The 25700-nt window shown below is 42.0% G+C and overlaps 1 protein-coding gene across 1 annotated transcript in view; it reads right to left on the bottom strand.

The window, feature by feature from the left end:
- The window catches only part of LOC131974411 (uncharacterized), a 291428-nt gene that overhangs the window by 192680 nt on the left and 73048 nt on the right, over positions 1–25700 (bottom strand). Inside the window, exon 4 of the mRNA XM_059336707.1 lies at positions 22052–22164. Coding sequence (XP_059192690.1) covers positions 22052–22164 — 113 coding nt within the window. The remainder of the gene's footprint in view (positions 1–22051; positions 22165–25700) is intronic.

Genomic DNA, 25700 nt, shown 5'->3' with positions numbered 1-25700 from the left:
CAAATGTATGCACAGCCATTGAGCTATGCATATGCATATGGGTAGAGAGGGATTACACAGAGGGATGAGCAGAGATACTGAGAGGGTTTAAAAAGAGGGCGAACGCTCGGGACACAATGAGGCAAGGCGTGGCACTTATGTTTACCAACGGAGGAGAGGAGACGAGAGGAGAGGGATGTATTTGGTACATCACGGCGAAAATGGGCTTCGCCTCTTGTGCTAAACAGAGTGACCTCTAGTCGGGGCCTTGGGGGAAGAGGGTGTGGAGGGGGTAGAGTAGTTAGAGCAGCCTACTCTCACTGTTCCCTTCAGGGAGCGACACTGCACCAAATAGCATGGACAAACCAGGGCATTAATATCCTCACACTAACCCCCTGACAATACCCCATTATGTATGTACGCCTCTGTGCATTACACACCTTGAACTAGAAACAATCGCGCCCTTTTTATTTCTTTCCCCTTAGCACTTGAACCACAGCCAAGAAATGCAGTGAGCATATTTTATTATATATTTTTTATTTCATAGGCAAAAAAGGGGTGTGCGGATGCACACACAAGCAAATGCACACACACACCACCGAACACCTTCACTGTGTTCTTTACATAATCAGTTACCTTGTGACACCTACCTTTGCTGCAAATGACTGTTTGCCTTTTATTCTGCGTTGTGTTTTCTCTCTATCTCTCCCTTCCAGCCATGTGTATCATCTATAATTACAATTCACACTGATTCCAGCCCGCCATGCTAAAACCCAGCCTACAGTATGAAATAAGAAAGCAGCTTGTAAGGTGCAAAGGGGGAACATGACAACTAAGACACAAGGGAGGGGGGTAAAGAGGGAAAAAAAAATCTCAACACAAGCTCTTGCCGTGGGGTAACAGCATCAGCACAGTATTATGATGTTTCTAAATGGGGAGCGTGTCTCGTGACACGGGTCCCTGTCCAGATATCGATTGCTCCTGTGGCTGCAACACTAACAGCAGTGGAGAGCCATTGAACTTTAAAGCAAATAGTCCTTCTCCCCCGCTCAGCGTCCTCTCACAGGCGATCAATACAGGTCGGCCCAGCACGGCTAACACCTCTATCTGGAATAATGGCCTTCCTCCTATAGTTACTGACCAGGAAGAGATACAGACAAGCTGGAATGGGTTGGGAAAGGAGTTTTAAAAATGAGGAAAAATGTGTACGAACTAAGATTCAAACATCCACATTACTTATTTTAAATGAAAATAACCCAGTAATATGGACTAAACTTAAGAGAAACAAGCAACACACCAGGCTGCTGAGACTCAGGTTTCACTTTAAATAGTAAATGTCTATTATATGTCTAAATATTGAATCAAAATTTAATGACTACATTTTTTTGTAATATAAAGACTAACAGCAAGCACGGAAAATTATTATATTCATGAGCAGCTCAGACAGCAGTAAAACCACTGGTGCTTGGACACTCTGCATATTGTCCTTTAAGAGTCTTGCATTTACTTCCATGCTTAATAGGTAGAGGTGGGCTGGGTGTCTGTTTGATCCCCATTAGCCCCGTATTAGCCACTGTGACCCTAATGTTCCCCACTCCATTACCCTGCTGCATGGAGAGAAGTGGGGATGATGGCCCTGAGAGGAGAGGAAGGCTGAGGGGTTCAGCATGGCTGGGCAGAGATCAAGTGTGAACGGGTAGAAACGCCCATTGCCCATTCTGGATCACCCTGGAACCTCTTGGGACCCCCAAAGGGTTACACCCTTTATTCACCTCGGCCCTGTACAACACTCTGCAACACATGATATGAACTACCCTCATCACGTACAACACAGGTTATAATAATAGAGCCATCGTTGGCATGCGTGTAGAGCTCACAATTTTCTGATTTTATAATGAAACAATCATTGGGAATTCTGTCAGCAAATAAGCGCTGCAGTTGTTCACAGTAAGCAAAATAAGGGGAGAGATTTTTTTTTTTTTTAAATATGTTTTTTATGAGCCAGACAATACCAAAGAAAATCCATTATTTTCTGGGTGTCAACCAATAACTGTACAGGGATATTTTTTAAATGAAGTGCTGTTGGACCAGAAAAAGGTTTCTCCATCATAGTCTTTCTGTTTAAGGGTATTACTGTAAAACAGGCAACTGGATAATAGCAGGGTTCAAAGCAATATGCAAAAAGAATGCAGTTTTTCCAGCTGAAATCATCTGATCCCTTCCATGCCTGAATCAGCTTCAGCTGTAAGCCAGATCGCTGAGGAGGAACACAAAGGGGAAAAGCAAAATGAAAGAGAGAGCGCAAAAGAGAGAATGTGAGAGAGAAAACAGAGACAGGAAAAAGAGAAATTCGAGAAAATGCAGCGCAGTGCAAAGTGCTTAAAGATGGCTGATGTCAGAAGTCAGAGGAAGACAGTTCTTGGCATCAGGAGTTAGGATTGTAGCAAATCATGTGGCCAAGGCAGAGGCCAGTCTGAACATGGAATGTGACAGAAGCCTCAAATATGGTGGCATTGGAACTCAAAAATCTCTTGGCTCGTGGATTTTTGCAGCAGCAAGCTACTGTGTAGGGAAGTGCTGACTGCTGACTGCAGAAATTTCACTTCTCACCGAGGATCAGAAGGAGATCCATCGTGACAAAAAGGCCCTCATTAAAGGCTCAGGCAGACTGTGACCAAGATTACAGCAAACTTGTTTGTTAGCAAGTGTATGCATTCATCTAGGCATGCAAGAGCCCAGGCGAAAATCATTTCTGAACTTTGCAAACACTGCATAGCATTGGACTGTATAAAGTATAATACACCATAGTCATAGTTTCCAGAATGTCAGCATGAACAGGGCTCACATTCCCTCAGAGCATAAAAAGTCAAATTGAATGATGTGTCATCCACAAAAATGAAGAGCATATTTGAATTTGAAAAGGATAGCTCCAAAGGTTCAGCCTTCCCAGTTCTTAATTGTGTCTTAACTGCTCTAGCCTATTTTAATGGGTAGAGGTGGGCTGGTCCTCTATCTGAACTCCATTAGCCCAGTATTAGCCATAGTGACCGTAATGGTCCCCACTTCATTACTCTGTCGCTGGGAGAGACGAGATGATGGCCCAGAGAAGAGATGAAGGCCGGGGGTTCAGCATGGCTGGGCAGAGCTCAAGTGTGAACGGAGGAAACGCCCCTTTGCCCATTCGACAAGTCCCAAAGTCCGCCTGGGACCCAAAGAGGGTACCAGCCTGCATTCAATGCGCCCCCTGTCCGACTCAGATCCTTCACACAAAAGGATCAGCAGTTATGAATAACTCTTTTGCTAGTAACCACTCCCCTAACACGCATCAGGGGATTTCAGGAAACTTTAGCAGAAAATGAATGGCTCATGCTAACCGATAGCACTAAAGCTACAACAGACAGTGAACCTTTAATATTTATATATTTACATTCACATTATTCGTTCACAGAAGTTTTCAAAGGATGTGAACCAAAATACTCCAACATGTGCTTGGTACCCTACAGGTTTTGTTACTGACCCCTCCCCTCATGTTTTTCTAGTAATTCCCAAAGTTATTAGGTCCAATTGCACTAATTGCCACGAGGAGTGGCCATAGGGCATCTGTAACAGGCTGCCTTTGACAGCAGTGAACTATGCGTGTGTGAAGTCAGAAGCAAGTGGCACTGTCCTATAGTTGAACCCAGGAACTGCTCTTACACATGTCTCACCTTTCATCCCATGACCCCATTATTTCTCCCTCCATAGAAACATCACCAAACAGAACATGTTTGATTGCCCCGGCCCTCCGATCTCTCTCCCTCTCATAATGTTATCTTAAGAAATGTGGAAACGATTGAAACTCCATTTGATTTTGGCGGCTGAAATGACTACCACATTGGCGTCCTCCGTGAATGTGTGTGTGTGTGTGTGTGTGTGTGTGTGAGGAGTTCCCCCCAGAGATTCCACCGAGAGATTCCAGGGGTTGTGCGATCCAGTTCCTCTCATCATGGCAAATTGACCATGTGCACTTGACGGCCAGCTGAGTAATCTCCCGACACGTCGGATTTAACACACTGCTCCGCAATCACAGAAAGAAAAATAACTTTGGGGAAGAAAAGTCATAAATAACCTGGCAGAGAGGAAGCTTCACTCTCTACTTGCCCTCTGAACCTGGTTGAGAAAACAGTCAATAAGAGAGGAGCCACATGATTTTCACTTGAGTTATGTGGATGCAATCATTAGGAGAGCCATTATATGCCCCGGAGTGTAATACTAACCTTGGTAAAAACGGTGAAAATAGTCAATAGAGAAAAAATTGTTATTTTTGGTAATAAGGGCTACAGGGAACATTTAGGGTCGAATGGTTGTTTATTATTTACATATAATCTAACAAAAGATTAAATTAACAACAGTAAATGTAAATTCAGGACAATACAAATTAAAATGCTGTATATATGGAAACAAGCAAAAACAGCTGTGCTAAAGAAAGGTACGATTAGAGCAATAATTACAAATATATACTGTAGAACAACACACATGCAACCTCTGTAAAAAAGCATGTAGAATTCCTGCATAAAGAGTAGCAAAAGTAAAACTATGCAAGTGACAGTAACTGTTGCTAGACCAATGTCACTTACTAAACGAAACTGCAAGAAGACAAAAAGAGAGAGTGGAAATAAGAGAGACACAGTGAGAGACTATTGGAGTGTCAAGAAAATACAGAATGAAAAAGACAGAGAAGAAAGACAGACACAGCCAGAAAATGTCATTCCTCATTGACGGTGTGAGCAGGAAGTGGTTTGGAGCCAGGGGGATGTAGGCCATGTTCTTTAGAACGGAGGATTACACTTGGCTCTTGTATGACAGCTGACTTTTCATCACACAGCCACAGTGAGCCACCGCTGGCCTCCCAAATCTGTCACCAGACTCCATCAGAAGTGGCCCTCCAAATTGAAAAAGTCTGCTGCCATCAGAGGAGTATAACGGGTGATAGGTAGGATAGAGGTTGAAAAATTTGTGCATGTGTGTGTGAGTTTACCCAGCCACAGACCTGTCTTAGAGTGAATTTGTCTGTGTGTTACAGTGTGTACTCAGAAGAGAGGTTGGGAGGAACAGAGAGGTGGGGAGGGAGAGAGTGAGAGAGGGAGGGCAGTTGAAGGGTTTAGGGGAAAAAATGTGGTCATCAATTGCTGGCAGCAGATCCAGGGAGAAGATTATTGGACGGTAACCCAGCGGCAGATGTCTGATGAGTGTCTATTAACCTGCTTCCTACATCTCGTACGCCGTGTCGCTGATGAATTCAGACCAGGAGGCCTTGTCCCGCCCAATAGGAGGGGTCGGTAATCCCTCTCCAGGAAATAGCTGCCAGAGACCTCAGGACCTGATTGGCTGTGTCTGTGCTGCTCTGGCACAGCTAACAGCAGAGGGATGGTATTGAGGAGATATGAGTCAACCCCTGCTGCTTCTGGTCCGTTATTTCACTATCATATCAATCTGCTCTTTTATTCCCCTTTTTGTTTCCCATCCTTCTATTTTGTTCCTGTGTTTACATACATCCATCCACCCACTTACCCCATTTCTTCCATTCCTCGCTGTATCCATGTGTGATCGTCTCCGTTGAAACCTCTTATTCTGGTTTTACCCCAGTCAACCTGAAAGGCTAGAATAAGATGATGGACCGAACAGGCCTAATCGTGTCTTGGCCACACAGAGAAACTCAGAGAGGCATTAGCTCACTAACACAGCAGCTGGAAGTACAACATCCCTGTGACAAAATAACCACCAGGGTCTTGGCCCTGGCTCATCTGAATCTCATATATGAGGTCTGGATATGGGGTTACTTGACTGGAGTATGGCACAGTCCCTCTCCCTAGTTGTCACTGGTTCAGGTCCAACAAATTACTACATCGACACAGCAGAGCCTCTCCCACCTGCTCCCCACCACAGACTCCTACATGGATGTGCCCATAGTAGATATTGTCTGAGACAATTAATAATTTTTGAGGAAAATGTCCCATCACTATTGTTCAAAACATATTTGGATAGGCAGCATCTTTCAAGCCAATGCATAATATTTTGGCTACGGTTACCATTACTGTCTGTAAAGTGAACCACAAAAAGAGTTGATAAGTGATGAGATATCAAGTGACACATTTCTCTAAACCTTTTTTGGTCCATTTGGTGTGTTTGTGAAAGAAACCATGTCCCAAACGGCTTGATGATATACGAGTTTGGTATCATCTGCCAACAATTCATTTTTCTGTCATCGCCTCCTAGACTTCTGCTTCTCCCCCTTTTTCTCTACGCAGAACAAAACAAAGACAGTTCTGGAGGTAGGCCATCTGAAATAAAAATCATCTCCACCCAACCATCTAAGCATGCCAGTTAGTTCCCATTAAACCTGTTTAACTAGCGGCCCACTAAGCATGGCCCAGGACAACATGGCTGGCTTGAGGCAATGTGTAGGGCAGAGGGAGGGAATAAGGGGAGTGAGAGCTCAGGGTCTGTGCTCCACATCTGTTCCTGTATTAAAGGCATATGGGCCGGGCCGGGCCAACCGCTCATGAGCATGCACGGACCCCCATCCTGAGCCCAATCAGTGTTGATGGGGGTGATGTAATGGACCTGCTTTGGCCTCCCTTGTCCTCTCAAGCACAGTGCAACCGCACAATCCTGCATAGTAGGCCTGACAACATGCCAGCTCGCTGTCAACACCTGCCCCTCAAACACTGGTGGGATGAAGGGACACATGCAGGGGGAGTGAAGGGATGGAGAGGGGGATGGACTGATGTAGCAACAGAGAGGGAGGAGAGATGAAAAGGTGGCCTGTAGGAGCACTGGAGTCACTGAAGGAGACTGAAGGGAAAGAAGGGATAAATGGAGCAGAGAGGAATAGAATAAGATTCATTGTTTAAACAGAAATAACCACATACCAGCTTATTTCTCTCCCCTCTTGCTGTATTTTAGTTTGGACTGAAGAGCTGTTAAGTCAGTAATAACTAATCAATATCTAATATGTGAGACACTACATAATCTAGTCAGTGTCTACTAACCGACGCCATGCAACTTGTGTTTATCTAAAGTATGTAAGGCCAGAGAGAAAATGAGAGTTACAGTACAGAGTGCGGTGTGTGCTGTCTGTGTGTAAATGCATGTGTGGCTGTATGGTAATCCGGAAGAGGCCTGCTGCTCCATCCTCCTCCTGCCAGAAAATTAGGGGCCTGTGGAACATGTCCCTTCCACATTTATCAGTGACACCACCATGCCTGGAGCCACACAATTGTGTTTTCATCTGCCCCCACAAACGTCCATTTATCTTGGCGCTGGTGTAATGGAGGAGAAGTTAAGGGAAGTGAACAGGATCAAGGGATCCTACGCTTTGTTGGACAGGTATGGCGATGAGGAAAGGGTGGCCTGGATGTCCGACTTGGTTGGCTGAGCGTCCTCTCAGGGTGGGGGGCTTGTGTGCATCTTGGCTTCTCAGAAGGATAAGGTATAGTCACTCTGTGGTGACCCAAGAGCTTGTCACAGGGGATGTAATGAGGTCAGATTACAGGCTAGTCCACAGACTGGCTGCAAAAGGTTGGCCCATAATCCCACAGTCATTAAAGGAATGCTTTGTTAAAAGTGGATGGAAGAGAGGAAAAAAAGAGATGGAGAGAACGAAAAAGAGGGGGGAATATAAGAGGTGTGTGGGGGAACTCAATAACACTTGATTCGATATGAAAAGCCTCTTGTTGCCACCCAGGAGAAGCCCGGCTAGGAAGGATGTGAGGGAAGCCAGCCGAGAGACTCCTACAACCAGGAAACAAGACATGCCTTGTTCCGGGTTTAAGGAGCAAACAGATTAAGATGAATTGATGCAAGCTTAGTGACTTTGGAGAATGGGGGAGAAAAAACGCCCACAGATCAATAAGGCTTAGGAAGCAAGCAACCAAAGACAGAATCTCCACTCACATTCAGGGGGATAACACTCAATGAAGGAAAAGGGTCTCACATCTCATATATCCCTACTTTGTGTGCTTTAGGTTTTAAAAAAGCGGTTTAGGTGTAGAATAACAGAATTAACAAGTCAGAAAAAAATATTTTAAACAATAAGGTTTCATGAAAAAATGTTGACAGTTCACAGCATGCTGGAGATGAGAAAATAATTTCTGGAAGTATGCGAGGCATATTACATTTTAAAAAAGGAACAATGAAGCAAGGTTTCACAGTTCACACATGCCTTTCATATGAATATTTGCATATTTTTTTTAGAATTTACATTTCTGGGGTTTGAAAATGTAAGCGCCTGTACTAACTGTGTTCACTAAAACACACAAGGGGTTTAAAATAAAGCATATGCAGATCACACCAAAAGTCCTATTGCTAGCAAGCTAACATACATCCAGTGTCCCACAGTGCACTGTGACAGATCCGTGCCTAAGCCGGCCTGGCGGGGCCTGCGCCCTGATGTTTGCAGAGATCAGAGAGAATCATCTGGGTTAACATGGTAATTATACGGCAAAGCCCTGCTATCTCAGGCTGGATCTGATACTGTTTTTCTCCTCTCTGCTCGGAGATCTCAGGCCTTCAGTCAGGAGGAGCGACAGCCGTCTTCCAGAGCTAATCCCTGAAGAGGTGTTCCACCACTGTCAACTTAATGAAAATGAGTGTGCTGTGAATGCATGCACTTGATTACACATATAAAAAGGCCATGAGGATCCAAACTTGTTCTACACCTGTATGGCCCCAATTGTGTCAATATTGACAGACTTGAATAAATGTCAAAATGTAATAGATAGGGTTTATTAATAGTGTATTTTATTTTTGATAATTGCTCAAATTAGTTGTCAAACAGACTAAATTTAAAGTTGTACTGCATGCACTGCTGTGTCTGAAAACTGCATGTTGTATGTTAAAATAATAATAAATAATAAAGTTATGCATGCACTTATTTTCAATCTAACCTGTTAGCGAAACTATTTTAAGAATATTACAATGCTCGGTGACCTCTATGTCTGTAAAAACTGACCCCAGGCGTGATTCCTGGGCCTAGGTCAAGTGATTTGGAGCGATCCAGTATGCTGAGTGAGGAAGAAGAAAAAAGGAAGAGACGAGATGACCCCTCACTAGTGAGACCACTGTCTGAAGCAATTATGAAAAGGGCACCAAGAATAACATTTAGCTACTTTACATAACATGGTGAACTATGGGGACAATATCATATTGTTTTGTGGAAGTAGACATTTTCAAATAAAATATAGCTGACCTTTGACAGCACTGAAATTAGTATTTCATGTGCCTCTCATATGGTGTTGTAAGTGTCTAAGTGTGGTGTGTAAAGTAAACCCACTGCTGACCTTCAATCAATTTCAATTTGGAAAAATTATCTGAAATAATATTGCTTGACCTACAATATAAAAAATGATCAAATATTACAATATTATCATTGAATTAATCAGTTTCAGGTAACCACAAACCTGTGTGGTGGGAAGGAGCATTGTATGGCTATGACTGTTATTTCCCAGTATGTTTGTTTATGTTTTTCTGTATTTATTGTATTGTGTATTGTTTCTGTGACCGCAGGTGTGCCCTTTAACCCCAAAATCATTAGCCTTTGCAGTCTGGGTCTCTAAACTGCACCACGCTGGTGCAAGACACGTACAGAGAAAGGAGAGAGACAGAGAGAGAGAAACAGAGAGAGCGGGAAGGGGAAGAAGGCTCCAGGGCCAATTACGGCCCGGAGAAAACAAAGGGCTATATTTCAATGATTCCTCCAGCTGTGCTGTTTATGAGCTGTGTGCTTAGTCTCTCTGTGACCTTCACCTCCACACTTGCCCTCTCTGAGGGAAAACAAGCTAAAATGGCCCGATGCTCAATCTTTCATTTCCCCTTGTTTTTCCACTATTTCCACTTTTTTTTCTTCAGTAGGTTGCAGAAAACATATTGTTTATTTGATTCAGGGTTCTGTTAATATTTGTTATTTCACATTTTTTCATGCCGTAGCACTTTTAGTGCCACCTCGACATCCTATTGTGCCATGTATGAAATAGCTTAGATATAAAAGTAAAAAAAAATATGGACTAATCCGAGGCGTAATGGCAAGGTGTGTGTCATATGTAACCTTTATAACTTTGCTTGTCAGTCAGTCCCCCACCACACATACACACACATGCACACCCATTACGGACCTCATAAGCAGAGTCTGGGTATCAGTCACTGTGGCCCTTTGACAGGTCTAACCTTCCCAAGCGGCAAAATACACCATCTTCACTGCAGTCCTATTGACCAAAGCAATAAGCCATTCTATATGGTGTATTAAAGTCATTTTCCACATGCTACCTCAGCACGATCCATTGTTCATGCAAGCTCCTGCTGACCATGAAGAGAGGTGGAAGGAAAAAACCTTCCCTGTGCTCCCAGACCAAATTGCAACACTTTGCACGGTTTACATCATTTAAGGAATAAGTCCTCTGCCGGAAATGTTTTTTTCCTTCCTGGCTTAAAAGGTGCAGTCATTATCACGGTCACTCATGTGGCAATTTGGGACTGTTAAAAGGAGACAGGGGTCCCAGAAAAGGCTCCACACTTGGAGGCATATGTCCTGACAACCCAGAGAGCATGTTCCATTTATGTTCTCAATCCAGTCTCCTATTTCATTCCCTTTAAATTTGCAAGCAAAAAAAGGGAAAAGGAGGGGCTCTTTTGTTGGCAAGCAGTGGCTGTGTAATATGTTGAGGCCATCTGCGTAGTCCGGTGGCTGCTCTCCCCTGCTCCCTGTGTCAGAGGTGGTGTTGGAACCGCTGTGTACCTCACCCTGGCCTCTGCTGAAATCAGCTCCAGTCCGGGACCATGTGACAAATGATTCCAATCTAGGCTGAGCGCCCTTGACTTGACCCTGACCGCTGTAGACAATAAGGGCAAGCTCAGTCACTGGAAAAGATGTTCTGCGCTAATAAACCCGAGTGCGGACCAGGGGTAGCAGCGAGCGGAGGCACAGCTAAGGGGAAGGAGGGGGTGGACAGGGAGAGAGGGAGGGGGAGAGTTCAGGTTCTGACCTCTCAGGTGCAGGTTGATAATGAGTCTCCCTGTTTGCTCTGTGAAAATGACCTCAGAGAGATGAAAGGATCCAGAGCACAACAAAGAGCCCCATTCTCTGCTCCTCTGAAATGGGATCATTCTTGAGGATTGCCTTATGAATGCACTTTCTATTTCATTGCTTTTAAAGGGCACTTAAGCCAAAATACAAACATGTAAAAGTAGTTGGGCTAGATGCCGCCACACAGCCACTGAAACCAAGCACACCTCCTCTCAGACCCCACACATGCAAACAAAACAGCCAAATGCACACATAAAAGCAGACGCTCACTTGCACACACACACATGCAAGTGCAAAGACATAAACACACACACCGACAATATCCCAAATCCTGCTTGTGCCTCCCCTTGTCTCCTTAATAAACCCTATAAAATGAGTGTGCTCTTGCCAAGCTTGGTGCCGTAAACATGCCACTCCAGAAAGGTTCTGGGCATCCCGCTAGTTATGCTAATGAAACCCCCACCCTTCTCTGTTTTTCACTCTCTCTTATCCTGCTGGCACAGCCTTCAGTCTTCCGCAGTACACCACTCCATTGTCATCCCCTGCCCCTGTTCTGCTGGCATCAGACTAGATAATACACAGCAAAACGAAGATCCAAGAACCCTTGTAAAAAAAAACATGGCAAGAAAATAATATGGTTATTATTTCTTTGAACTCAAAACCAGGCCATTGTTCTTCATTTTTGTGCCCCAATTTGTAGCAAAATATGGTACAAAATATGATTATCTTTACAACGTGCGTGCATGGACGGCTAATTATAACGATATAAACAACGTCTCCAAGGTAAGCGATAGGAAACAAAAGAGGAGGTCATATGATATTGAACAACATAACCCTCACTTGAGTAGTCAAAGTTGTTCACAGCCAGGAAGTGGAGGCAGGACTTCTAGTAGTGCCGATTCTGGCATAGAAGAGAGTATCAGCAGGTTCTTTGTCATGGGGACTTTGAGGAACTTAGTGTTGAGAGGGGAAAGTGCTGGGCATGACAGGAACCACTGAAGTCTGCTGAACTCTGCTGAGTGTCAATGTGGCAGCCAGGATTATACCCTCCCTTCTTTGGCTCCAAAATACAAAACCCACTTGACAGCGAAGCCCAAACTTTTGTTTGTGTGAATCTAAGTGTGAGTAGGTGTTTGAGAATACACATGTGTGTGTATGTGTGTATGTGTGTGTGTGTGTGTGTGTGTGCGTGCGCTCATGCATCTTCAAGGCCTTGTGTGTATGTGGCTTTCTCAGAGTTGTTTGGTAAGCCAGGCCTCTGACGTGGATTTGTGGCTTGACTGCAGAGGAGTTTATCACAGATAATTACGTAAGAATGTGCTGGAAAAGGAACAAACCACGGACAGTCTGGGCTGGCAGATGCTGAGCCTCGGCCTACACAGTGCCCCGTGCTCCCTGCACTCCATCCTCACACACTCCAGCCCCCACCGGGCCTCTCTAAGCTTAAAAGGGCAGCAGAGAAAACACCGAAACACTGGAGAGCCCAAATCAGCTTCTCTTTTATTGCTTAACCTACAGCCCCCTTACCTTTCTTTCATCCACCGTACATTCAACACAGTGCAGTTTATTGCATACACAAGTGGAAATGCTATCTCAATTAGTTCCTTTAAAGGTATGTTGTGCAACCTTTAAAATGTCTAAAAACCGACGTTATCTGTGTAGATAATTTGTTAAATTGTGTATTTGCATCATCCCAAATTTTGTTTTATAAAAAATGAAAACCCAACAATATGTGTAATTTTATTTAAGGTAACTGTGTATTTCATTTGGTCACCTTTAAATGGTATTATATTCCTTTTAGCCCCCTCCAACTTCCAGGGAAACCCTCACATTGCATAGCAGCTGGATTCTTGAGATATCGCAAGATCACACGAACATCCATCAAACCAACCAGTGCTGAGATTTTTACTATTAATAATAAAGCTAATGCTTACTGTAATAATATAACGTTACAGCAATTCATCATGCTTATAGTCATTTTTTGTATGATTATTTTGACCATGTGTAACAGCACTGGACTACCCCATGATTAAATTCACCACATAACGTTAACTACAGTAGCTGTATGGGTCCTCAACTCATCAAGATGACATTACTTCAGCTGAACTTACTATTTCATTAGAAGGAATTTATGTAAATAAACTTGACTGGATAATGTGAATAAAACTTTAATGAATTAAAATCGTCTGTAATTTGGTTTCTGCCTGTGTTGTGACACATAGATCTTACATTGACAATGGTGGTTGTTTAACAATAAAGACAATAACTCTTGATTGAGAGACCCCTAGCGGCAGACATTACATACTGGGATCTTAATATGAACTACAAATTATTCTTGTTTAACCAAAATAGTCAGTTTCAAACATTTTTAAAAAATGATTAAATCGTGATATTAATTACATTGGCCTTTCTATCATATTTTGGGAAACGCTTATGTATTTACCTCCTAATATTTCTAGGAGAAAAAAATGTGATATCTTTTGTCAACTGATACAGCTGGATGAGTGGACTGTGATGTCGGTGACAAACAAACTACATAAGAACTTTGTGGACGGTGAGCATAAACCTACAAAGTGTGGGGAACACGATATGACAGGAAATTATTTTAACAGGTATCCACCAGGCCACGGCAGACAGTCATCTTAAAGTGTTGACATGTTTGCTCACTTGCTAGAATAATAAAACACTCTTCTCCGGCAACCAGAAACGGTTGCCGACAGTACAATAGAGAAAGGAAGAGGTGCAATACAACCATAAACACGATTGAATGATCTGTCACCAAGATAAAACGGACAAGATAAACTCAGTTTTGTTGTAGGCACACTTACTCATACCACCACCACTAAATTCACTCCCAGCGATGTGCTCACTACAGCAGCAGGTATAGAAAGCAGTTGTGGGTTTAATGGTTTATTCTGTATTATGAAGGAAACCAAGAGCCCAGGGACCATTGAGACGCCTTTTGCTAGGTTCCGTCTCTTCTACTCCGCCATTAGATGGAAATGATTTCTGATCACTACCTAGCAGCCCCTGAATCGAATGAGTGACCCCAAGGTGAACATGGTACTATATAGCCCTATTGCAGGCTTATTCAGCCATTCATCCACTGTAGACATCATTACTTCCATATTTTACAGGTGTCAAAAGTGATATGGCTGTACTGTGTGTGTGCGTGTGTGTGTGAGAGAGAGAGAGCAAGAGAGCGAGAGATTGTGAGGCAGGGAGGAACGAGGGAGATGAGCTGTAAAACGAGCCATATCTCATCTGAAAACTGGTATCAGTTGTCTTTTTAATTCATATGTTGTCCTTACATTTATTTGTATGGCGGAATGCTATAAAAACACACTGGTACACATGTATGGTCGCAGATACTCTCTGTGCTCTTATTAACGTTGAAAAAAAAATCTAATTTCTGTATTAACATTTATATGTGCTGCCACTTTATTACACTGATTGATTCTGGTCCCATTTTATAGTTTTTATTCCCCAAAAAATACAGTTAAAGTAAATGACAGCTGAGAGTTATTGCAGTCGAAAAGGCTGTGTCTGTGTTTCTCCTAAGTAGAAAATGGTCACTTTTTGTATGTTATGGATGTTGCCTTCAGTTTGAGTGTGTGTCTATGTGTGGTGGGAGGGGGCATGTCTCTATTGAAGATGGTGTGTGTATGTTTGGGGCTATCTATGTGCTGGTGTACTGAATTGGAAATGGAAGTTTATAAGGTCACTGGCAAAAAGCTCTCCCCTGCCCTCTTAAGATAATGAAAACAGCAAAGCGAGAACTAAAGTCTGACCATTGCAAAACTGAAACCGCACGACGTAGGAAGATGAATAACCTTGTGCATCAGCCCACTGAATTCTGGATATCAATGCCTTTTCAATTCACTTACTTTTTGTAATCATCAAGGTCAAAAGGCAATATCTGCAACCACAGAAATAAATAAAACAGGTTGGCAGCAAATTAAATAGATAGGGGAACAAAGCCATGCCTCCAGCTACTAACAGAAAAAACAAGGGTAGAAAATCTCACATGAAAGCTAATTTCAGATAACATCAAGCTTTGCCATTTGACTAATTGGAATACACTTCACTCTTCATACAGAAATGCCATTAGCACTTAAAACATTTTGCGTGAAAGATTTTTGTTGTGCAAAGCATTATTTTTCCATCCATAACAGCCTCCAAAAGCTGTTAATGGTAAATATGGTAGATTAATCCAATTGTTTGTTATAATTACAATACCTTAAAAGAGTCCTGCTAGTAAACGGTTTATTTTGCTTCTGTTGTGATTTCACTTTGCCTATTTAAAGCCGAAACGCCGTCCCTAATCCATTACAACACATTTCAGCATTATATAAATTGTCTATTTCCCTTCGCCTACTTTTAAACAGATTAACATACACAAGTCCATTGGGTTCATAACTTTATGTTTAACGGGTTATGCTGCACTTACATGTACAATAAATTAATGTGAAGTTCTCTGTCCCTGTACGCGTTGTTGACGTTTTAATGCTGTGTGTGTTCGTCTAGGACTATGCATAACATAAAGACTCAAAAGCTTTAGTTTTGAGAAAGTAACCACTCGGCTCAAGTTTCTCACTGTAAACACAGTTAAAAGGGCAATAAGTCAATAGGATTGGATTTTCTCTAACAAAGACAACTTCATAGTCTCAAAAAACTCCTAAACTGTAAACTAGGCTTAAAGTTTTAGATTTATTAACTCAAGGTATTGGGGTGGGGGTAAAACTTGCTGATAAAATAAAGCTATGTAATGCAAAAATCCATATTATAACGACCTTTGAAGTAATAGGCTCACTCCATTCAAAAGGGAACATCTGCTGTTGTGTATAAATAAATATCTTGTGTACAAGTGTAATTCAAACACCACTTTTAAAATGTGTGTCAATAAATTAAATGATTTTACTAAGGCCAACATGGTGCTTCATTTTGAACAACTTCCTACTTTAAGTGAAGAGGCTTGAAGACATAAAATCAATAAAACCTGATCAAAAAAAAAGTGACCCCTTTTTCTTGATAGGAGATTTGGCCTCAGTCAAGTTTTAAACTCTCTGCAGGGTTTCTTCTTTTTCGCCATGGAAAAAGCTAGCAGATAAGTGAACTTTATTATTTTATTGATTATGTGATACTGAGTTGGGTCGGTCACAGCTCAAGGTTATTGTCTCTGCCTGTTGCAGTGCCCCTGATTCTGCTCTCTCTCGGTACATGATAGGATTTTAGGTTCTGATAAACCACACAGTGTGCATGTATATAAATATTTTTTTTGTTCAGTGCAGTCTCTTGAAAAATAAAAAGGGGGGAAACAGTTTATTACTGTTTAGAAGCCTCCTTCGGAGAGCAAAGCAAGCACACATGAGAAAGAGAGTAATGATATGCTTTAGGTCAATATTTTACACAATGATGCATTTTGGGAGGCACACCTCTACAGGGCATGTGTGAAACAATGGTTGTCATAACTGCCCTGTGCAGCTTATTAATCTTCCCTCGCCCTCTAATCAATCTGTTTCTCCCCTTGCAAACACTGGTAACATTCCCGCGTTAAACGAGAGGCCATCTTTCACTGTGGCACAAAAGGGTGGCTCCGGGATGGTGATGTCTCTCTTATACGAGGCAGCCAGGAGTAACAGCACAAAACGACTTCCTCAGGATGTTTTTAAATCAATGACAGCGAGATTAAGCAGGGAAAATATTACAGAGAGCTGACATGTTGTCAACCTTGTGTAGAAGGGATTCAGAGGACATCAACTTTTTCTTTCCGTGGCTGATTATGTATGAATCAGCTCGGATAAGAGAAGTCATTTATTATCAAGAGTTTGGCTTTTCCTCCTCAAAGGCAGGAGGAAAATAATGACTGACTGCTTATTAACTACCTGAATAATAGTTTTCAATGACAAAGTCAGACATTTCCAAAGCTGTGACATCATGGTATGTTTTGTCATTATAGGATTTTATAAAGGCATGTCCAATGAAACAAATGGTGTCATGCTGCTGGGACTGGGAACCATTTAAGAGGTATGTTGTGAAGTCATACTGTAGTGCTCAGCTAAAATTATTCTATAGATGACAGCGAGGGGAAGTAGCCACTATCCTTGTTATTCCCCATTGTACAGTCATACTGCAGCAATTATTTAAAATCTTTGATTATCCTCAGAGAGGCGATGCAATCATGGCTGAAAATCAATTTCAGGGACATCAGGAAAAATCAAAAAGCTTGCACAGTGCCAACAGGGCCAAGGGCTTGTGCAAGAGAAGAGAAGGGATTTTTTTCTCATCATCGTTTCGGTTTTCCCTTTGCTAAGGGTAATCAGCCAGCAACACCACAGAGCTTGCTGTTAGTCAGAGCCAGATCCTGATCCTGTTCAGAGCTGCTAGTGATGTAGAGCCAGGTAGCATCCAATTAGTGCTTAGTGTAACTTAATGCAAAGTGCTGGCACTCGGCTCACCGAATCCAACTAGTTGTCATAGAATTTCCACGCTTCCGCTGTCAAATTCATGAACATTTGCTGATTTGCTTTGCCTTCTCAAGGCACCATGAAGTTGAAATGAGACATTTCCATCAATGCTGCGCCGTGTATGGCCATTTTCTGCTAAAACAGATTGGCCTGATTACTGATGAGACAGCAGGCACGTCAGTGACGGCTCCTTGATGCTTATTGACAACTGTGTTGCTTTAGAACCACATTTACTCCTTTTACATATAGAGCAATTTGTAATGGCACAGGTTCCAAAGCTCTGTAATGGATGTAAATCCAATGAAAAAAAAATCATTATTCATGATAAACCAAAAGCATGTACCATTTTTAGTAAACAAAGCAGGATGTAAAATCCTGCCCTTTCTTTATGTTCAACCAAGGCGTGCCTCTTCATTTTCAATCAGTCTGGACTTGTCCAGATGCTGGACTTATTTCGCACAGTTGGGAGCAGATCAAGTCTGATAATTACATACTTAAAGACACGGCATGAAAAAAAGGCAACCCCAAACTATGCTGTCTTATTCATGGCAGACTAATCTGGTAGATGAGACACTGAATGCTAAACCAGATACTTTACAAATGGGTTATATCTCATTTATCCGCATTTCATGTATTTCAGCTCCCTCTATCTTTATGTGTAACCTTTTTGCTTTCCTTTTCCTTTCCTCTCCCTGAGTGTAGACAGCTGCAATGTGCGTCTCCACAGATTGTGGTCTCTGGCAGAAGGCAGACAATTGAGTTTTGGAAGTGGCATGGAACGAGACAAAGGAAGCATGAGGTGGCTTCCTCCCTCTGTCTTCCTCCCAGTCAGAGCTCCATGGGCGGATTGCCCACTCTTTCATAACAGCATTAACAGAGACTACGCAGCAAAACAGTGGAAAATCCACTCCACCATGTTTCCTCATCAGCGATGTCTTCTCTCTGACCTCCACCTCAGTTTCAGTGACTCGCATGAATATGGAAGATGAATATGGGCCAACTTCAGAGGTTACGCCAAATTCAACAAGAGACAGGCTTGTCAACCATGAAATCGCCTTTACAGAGGGAGTATGGACAAATTTGGATTGGTTGAAGGCACTTTCATCCCTGGGAAATTTCCTGACCTTTATTTTATGTTCTAGGCCATAAAGATCAGGTAAAATGCTATCATAACAACCAGTATAAAGGAAAATGGTGGTCTATTATCCTCCATAATTCCTCTCTGGACATCTATCATCATTCACCCTCTTTTCAAGCTACCCAGCAGTCATCACAGGACACCTCCATAGTTGTGCAATGTGGAGCTCTCCTCTTTGCCCTTTCTTGGTAATACCTCCTGTGACATACTTGGCTCAGCACCCTTACACAAACACTAACACGCACACACACAAACACACATTGCTGTTTGACCTCTGAGGTTGAGTGAGAGCATTAAATACCAATTAGGGTTGGGACGGGCCAAGCTGAGTCTGAGGTTGTGGCGGGGCCTTGAGGAGGCCTGTGGGAAGCAACTTATTGGTCCCTGGGTATGTGTGTGTGTGTGTGTGTGTGTGTGTGTGTGTGTGTGTGTGTGTGTGTTTGTTTGACTACTAGCGCAGAGACCAGGTTCATACAGTATATATGTGTGAGTTGGTGCAGGATAAGGACATCAAAAGTATAGACATTTTCCCTAAAGTCACGCACTTACCGCCTACACAAATGCACAAAAAAACATCTGGATATTTTATTTCATGTAACGTTAAATCCTCCCCTTGTTCATCTCTCTGAGAAGCCTGTTTTTTGGTTCAACTTATTTTCTTTTACATCATAGCATAGGATTGAGCTGGGTGTATTCTGCTTGAAATTACATTCCGATTTGCTGTTATCATATAGATGTAGATGTTTAGACAAAGTTTCTTAATAAACAGCCTAATTCTTATACTGTAAGACTTCAATAACTATATGGTTGAAATTGGACCGGTGCAGAAGTGTATTTGATGTTGGCGATTTGTCTCAGTTTAATGTTCGAAATAAAACAGCAATACAGGAGAAAGAATATTAGCAAATTCTCTGAAGGCAACCCTCTGAGAAATATCCGTTCTCTGCAGTGAATCTTGAGACTGTGTGTGATGATCTGCTGTGGTTATCTGGTGGTTTCAGAGTCATGCCCTTTACTGTCCCTCTGTTATTTACCCACCAGACACACACAGCTTGATAAATGTTTTGTCTGACCTTCTAAATTTGTTTTCCTTCCTCTTACTGTGATTTTATTTCCCTTGGACAGACCAGACAGTGTGTGTGTGTGTGTGTGTGTGTGTGTGTGCGTGTGTGTGTGTGTGTGTGTGTGTGTGTGTGTGTGTGTGTGTGTGTGTGTGTGTGTGTGTGTGCGCCTGCTTTTAGTATATGACCAGAAAAAAATCTATCCTTTCCTTATTGCAAATTACTTCCATCAGGTCCTCATTTCAATAAACGAGCCATTGAGCAAGCAAAGGAGTTGAAATAACTACTTAAAGCATTGCTCCAACAGCCACTGACCATCCATCTGTGTGTCTACTTTAGTGTGGAAAGGGTTAAAGTCGCCACAGGCCAGAGCAGAGTCAACATCGGCCACGGCTTGGCTGGCCTACCCTGCCAGATCAATATCTGCAAATAATAAATTAGCTCCCCAGAGGGGTCGCACTAAACCTTCAGCAACACTGCCTTGGAAAAGTCCACAATTGGTGTGTGCGAGACTCAATAAGCCAGGTGAATGACTGTGCAGGGGCACATCTTTAGCACTCCATAATAGAAAATTAATGGTGCTCAAATCAGTGCTGAGGGCACCCTGAGGGTTACCTAATAGGCCTAGTTAGAACTGTCATCCCTCCCAGAGTCGCCTAAAATATCACATGCAAACACAGGGAGCCAAGAAGAGAAGGAGGGATGGTGGAGAGATATATGTGTGTGCAAGTAGCAGGGATTACCACCTTTGGTGTTGATTACTTCTGTGAGAATATTATGGCAGTGTTATTTTACATTTGGAAGAGTGGAGCTAAACTAAGGCTGTCAGAACAAACATAAAATTCATATCATACCAATTATTTTAATACTTTATCATTTCTTTACTCCCGATTGTACTGAATGCATCAGTGTCTCTTAATTCTGACAATGTTACTATTATTATTAGCCTCCTTGTTGCTAATAGCTGAAAACACACAGCCTGACACACCTCTTGACAGCTCTGTTTCAAGTTTTATTTGAATATATTTCCTAATTCCCTTCAGTATACAAGACTCAACCCATCTTTTAAAAAAGTAATATAAAGATTGCAAACAGTGAATCAACACGAAAGTGTTACTATATATTTAGACTGCATTTTTCCTATTTGCTTGTTGTATTACTATTTTTACTTTATTTAATTTTGTATTCACGCTATTTAGTATTTTACTGGTCATGTTTGACTGATGTCAGCCCATACACTGTCTGATTATATGGAGTAATTTACAGTCCAATGCACATGAATATTACAATAGTGATGGCATGTAACACTTTCTTATTAGGATTTCATTGTAGAGAATAATTTAGACCATAACACCTAACCTGATCAGATTTTTAAATGATCAGATGATTACCGATTCCATTGTTGTTTATACTTAATATTCAGTTTTATTGATAAGTTGGATGTCACATAGGCTAAATACTCTTTAGAGGCTTGCTCACATTACCAGGAAAGAGTTTCTGAATTTCTGACAGAGAGGGCAATAAGTACTAAGAGAAAATAGTGGAAAAGGCTTCCATGACAATTCTCCTCAATCCAGAATGTACTGGCCTGATTATCAGCCATTAAAAAAAACATAAAGAAAAAATAAATAAACTAAATCAAGATAATCTTAGTAACAAGTTTGCACTGAAGCAGCTACATAAAAACTGAACTCGTTGCAAGTGAAAAGTCATTTAAAGTTTGTGGTGGGGAAAAAAGTAAATCGTGGAAATACTAAGTAGATGATCAAATACAGTGCTAAAATATGCAAGTCTATCATGTTGGCTGTGCTCAGGCATAAACTTGTCCAATCCAGAGGGCTGTTTAAAAGCAGATCTATATGCTCAACAGGCTGGTAATGAGCCTTAAAAGCACATCTGATCACTTATTCCAGCTGGTTTATTCCCCTTCTCCACAAACACAACTATTGGATTCAATAAACATACTTCATATTGATCCTGAGCCACCCGGCAGCACATGCAGCTCTCTTACCAGCTCTCAACAAGATTTATTACAACTTTGCATGCCGAGGAGAAAACGAAGAGGCACACAAACACGAGGATGTGCGCACACACAGACAAATGCACACCACCCCCTCCCACACACAAACACAGAAGGTAAAGTTTAAATGCCCAATGACTGCTCATCAATGTAATGTGCACACACATGCACACAACCCTTCGATCTTTCCCCTGACCCTAATTTGCCTATGCAGTAATATCAGGGGGGTTGGGATATGTGGGGAGGGGTTTGCCTCCTCATCTCTCCTCCTATCCCCCTCAGGTCTGGACTTCGGGAAACTGTCTGCTGCGTTGACACTGAACTTACCCACATGCCGCCACACTGCCGTCCTCCAGCGCAAACAGAGTGTGTCGCTCTCCGCAGGCCACTTGAGATATTTTCAGGGATGATGGAAGGTTCTGGAACAAACGCAGTGCCAGCTGGAAAGAAGAAAAAATAAAGTTCCCATTGAGGTGAAGAGACACACTGTATCTCTGAGTAGCTGTGTAGTTAAGTTGGTATACTCCATCAGCCTGGCTAACATCCCAAAGACAGGCACGGCTACAGTAGATCCTCTCAGTGTAGATGAAGACAGAACAACGTGAAGAACAGAGGGAACAAGAAAGAAGCAGCATACTCCTTTATGGCGCTGTGCTGTGTAGATCTGATGTTTTTAAGTCCCTGTGTGTATGTCTGTCTGTCTATCTGTGTGTGTTCATGCCAGTGCCACAAAGAAAAAAAATGAAACAGCCTATGAGAAGAAAAGAAAGCCTGGTTCCTCATCATGCGCTTGTTAGCTTGTCCAATCTATGGCAATCAGCACAGTCCCAGGGGTTGAAAGACACGAGATGCCGGGGAAAGGGAAGCCGAGGCTGAGGAAAAGATCAATACTGCACTGTGAAACAAGAAGTGTGGGCTATTTACTCTCCATTGATCTGATGATGCTGGAGAAACACCTCACTCGGCTATTAAATTGAGGGTATAAGTCTACTGTGGAGGGCTTTTTTTTCTTCCCCTCGCTTTTTCATTCTCTCTTTCTTCACCCCAAGGTCAAGAAAAAGCTAAAAACATCCACCAACAAACAAAAATGGATTGCTTGGGCCAGGGAAAGTAATTAATCTGCATTAAAATGCCAAGGGAATAGGCACTAACTACCCATCTTAAGTGAAGTTTTGCTCAGAGCGACAAGAGACCCATGGCAGCATAGGATGGACTACTAGAGGACACAATGATAAATACAAATAGAGTGCTAGCAGGGGGCCAGTAGAGCTTCACTGGAGCTACTTTAAGCAGAAGATTTCCACCTGAAAAACACAGTAAAGAATAGGAAAACACTGAGCAGAAATGTATGCAGTCCTTTTTGCAGCAGAACAGTGGTAGGTAAGTAGGATAAATATTCAAAATATACATGATGGACAGGTAATATATTCTTGTTCAGAACAATTAGCAAGCTAAAAGCAGGTTCGGGAATGGAAAAAAACCCTATCAGTTAGGTTTTTACTCCTGTTGTTAAAAGCAATGCTTGGGATGATTTAGCCAAAACCGTTTCACACCATTTTCAAGAAATCAATACTTCCTGTAGCTAAATTTCAACAATCATCAATGAACCACAGCACATAATTAACACATCCTGTAATGTCCAATGTGTCACAGAAGTTCTTCACATGCTGAAGAACACATGGACATTATATTCTATGCAATTCTACAAAGTTATTAAAGTGTTTTAGTCTTCTTAGCCCTTGGTTGCCATCAGTGACAAACACTTTAACTAATAAAAAATAGGGACAGAAAATGCTAAAAAAAAAGCAACACAAAATAAATAGTTTTCAGATGGTGTAACTGGTCAGCATCATAAACAAATTTGCAAATTAATCAAACTGACAAAAAAAAATAAGAACTAAACAATGTGTGAAGTCTTGGGAGGCAAAGTCTCTTGGCATATTTTATCATACTGTAAATCCTGTACATACACATCAACTTCACTAGTTCCAGGTAGAACACTGTAATACTTTCTAATATTTAGTGTAATAAAGATTTAAGATTTAATAAACATAAAAAAACATTTCCATTATTAAGCTGAGGCATAGTATTGTACTTACTCAAAATATAAGGTGCCTTAAAATGACAACCATAATTTCAGTTTCAGCAAAAAGCAAACTAAACAATGTGTGATGTCTTGAAAGGAAAGTCTCACGGCATTTTTGGACGGAAAATTCTACTGTAAATGGTTTTCAACATAAACCTTAATAAGTGACACATCAGCTTCACTAGTTCAAGGAAACACACTGCAATACTTTCTAACATTTACCGGAACAAAAAAACATTCTTAAGTAGATCTCAATTACTCAAACTAAGGTGAGTTAAAATGGCCCATGATGCCCGGTAAACTTCTACATAATCCAAGACTGGTTGTAGAAGTACAAAATATTGACGTCACCAAACTAGTTTTAACTAGTTAAAAGTGGTGATATTATGTTATATACATTATATTTATATGGATAGCTGAACCCTTTATGACAAAGTTGAAGGGTTAAAACTTGAATGGCCTTGCATAGCGGAAGATAAGAATAAAGGCATAAAATGCATCTGTGGTTTCCCAACGTGTGTCCAGTGGCAGATATTTTTCATGGTGTGAAACTCTTTCCCTCCATGTCTGTCTTTGCCTTTCTTCTACTCCTCAGAGGAGTAGCCTTATTGACTGTGTGGCTGTATTACAACAAGCAGTCTCTAATGACTCCCTGAAGACCTCTCTATCCCTACTGCCCGCCCTCTGTCTCTCTCTCTCTCTCTCTCTTTCTCTCTCTCTCTCTTTCTCCGTCTCCCTTTCTGTGTCTCTCCTTCTCTGCCTGCTCTTCAGGCTCCAGTTCAGCAGCTAATTAACCCTCTCTAATAGCGTAGATTACATTAGCTTTGAGCAGCTCGCACCCTCCACCGGACTCGCACTGCCACACAATGAACCCAGCCTTGCTTTACAAATCTCCCCCTTCACAAGAGCACAATTATGAATTCAAACAACTTCTTATCCACACTCACTCATCCAGGGACAGAAGCCCTCCTCTAAACCACCCCACTCCTCCCCTGCCACCCACCTCCCAGGCCTTCACGCAGAGAGTAATGAGAGAACTGAAGAGAGGAGACCACACAACAAGATGGCCATGAAGGGGAGAGGGGTATCGAGGGAGGAGGAGGGGACCCCTATTGGCTGAATCAGAGAGGTCACTATAGGTGTTTCATTGGGTGAGGTTACAGAACCCCAGTGATAACCCTCCATCTTAACATTCCTATTCAGAGTAGAATGGAAACTTAATTACTGTGGGCGGATAGAGCGAGAAGGGGGAACACCAAGACCAAATGGAGGTTTATGCTTTAAGTGGTCAAAAAGAGGGAATTAGATGCAAGAATGAACGACTTAAGCCAGTGGAAGCTGTTTTCTACACATTGACAAAATGCCCTGGGAACTTAAAAGCTTAATGAAGACTTACGAAATATGTTTTTTATAATGCTGCAGATTGTGATGTATCAGACACAGCTTGATCAGTGAGTCCAATCAACCAGCCAAGACCCATCATGTCTAAAATACACTTCTGTTGGTGGGATGGGAGCAGGGTTGGAAATTAACATCAGCCACCAGCCAAATACTGGTAAAATATGCAACTGGCTGCTAAATTTGCTTCACTCACCAGCAAAAAAAATAAAAAATAATCAATGGTAGTATTTTGGAATCCACCAGCCACAGTTGGAGGCGGACGAAGCAGTTAATATCCAACCCTGGATGGGAGACTATAACGCAGTATTCAGCACCTCGCTTTAAGAATGTAAGAAGATACTGTGGCTGGTTAGTCATCTTTGATGCAATGAGACTGAGCTGTATAACAGCCGCCATTAAAATGCAGGAGTCAAGCCACACTGGGAGAGTGTTCAAACCAATGGTGCATCTAGGAGAGGAGGAAGGAACGCTGAATTGATGAGAAAAGTA

This window comes from Centropristis striata, chromosome 7 (assembly GCF_030273125.1).
Source record: "Centropristis striata isolate RG_2023a ecotype Rhode Island chromosome 7, C.striata_1.0, whole genome shotgun sequence".
NCBI classification, from domain to species: domain Eukaryota; kingdom Metazoa; phylum Chordata; class Actinopteri; order Perciformes; family Serranidae; genus Centropristis; species Centropristis striata.
The sequence above is the reverse complement of the archived record's forward strand: the minus strand, read 5'-3'. Positions and strand labels throughout refer to the sequence as shown.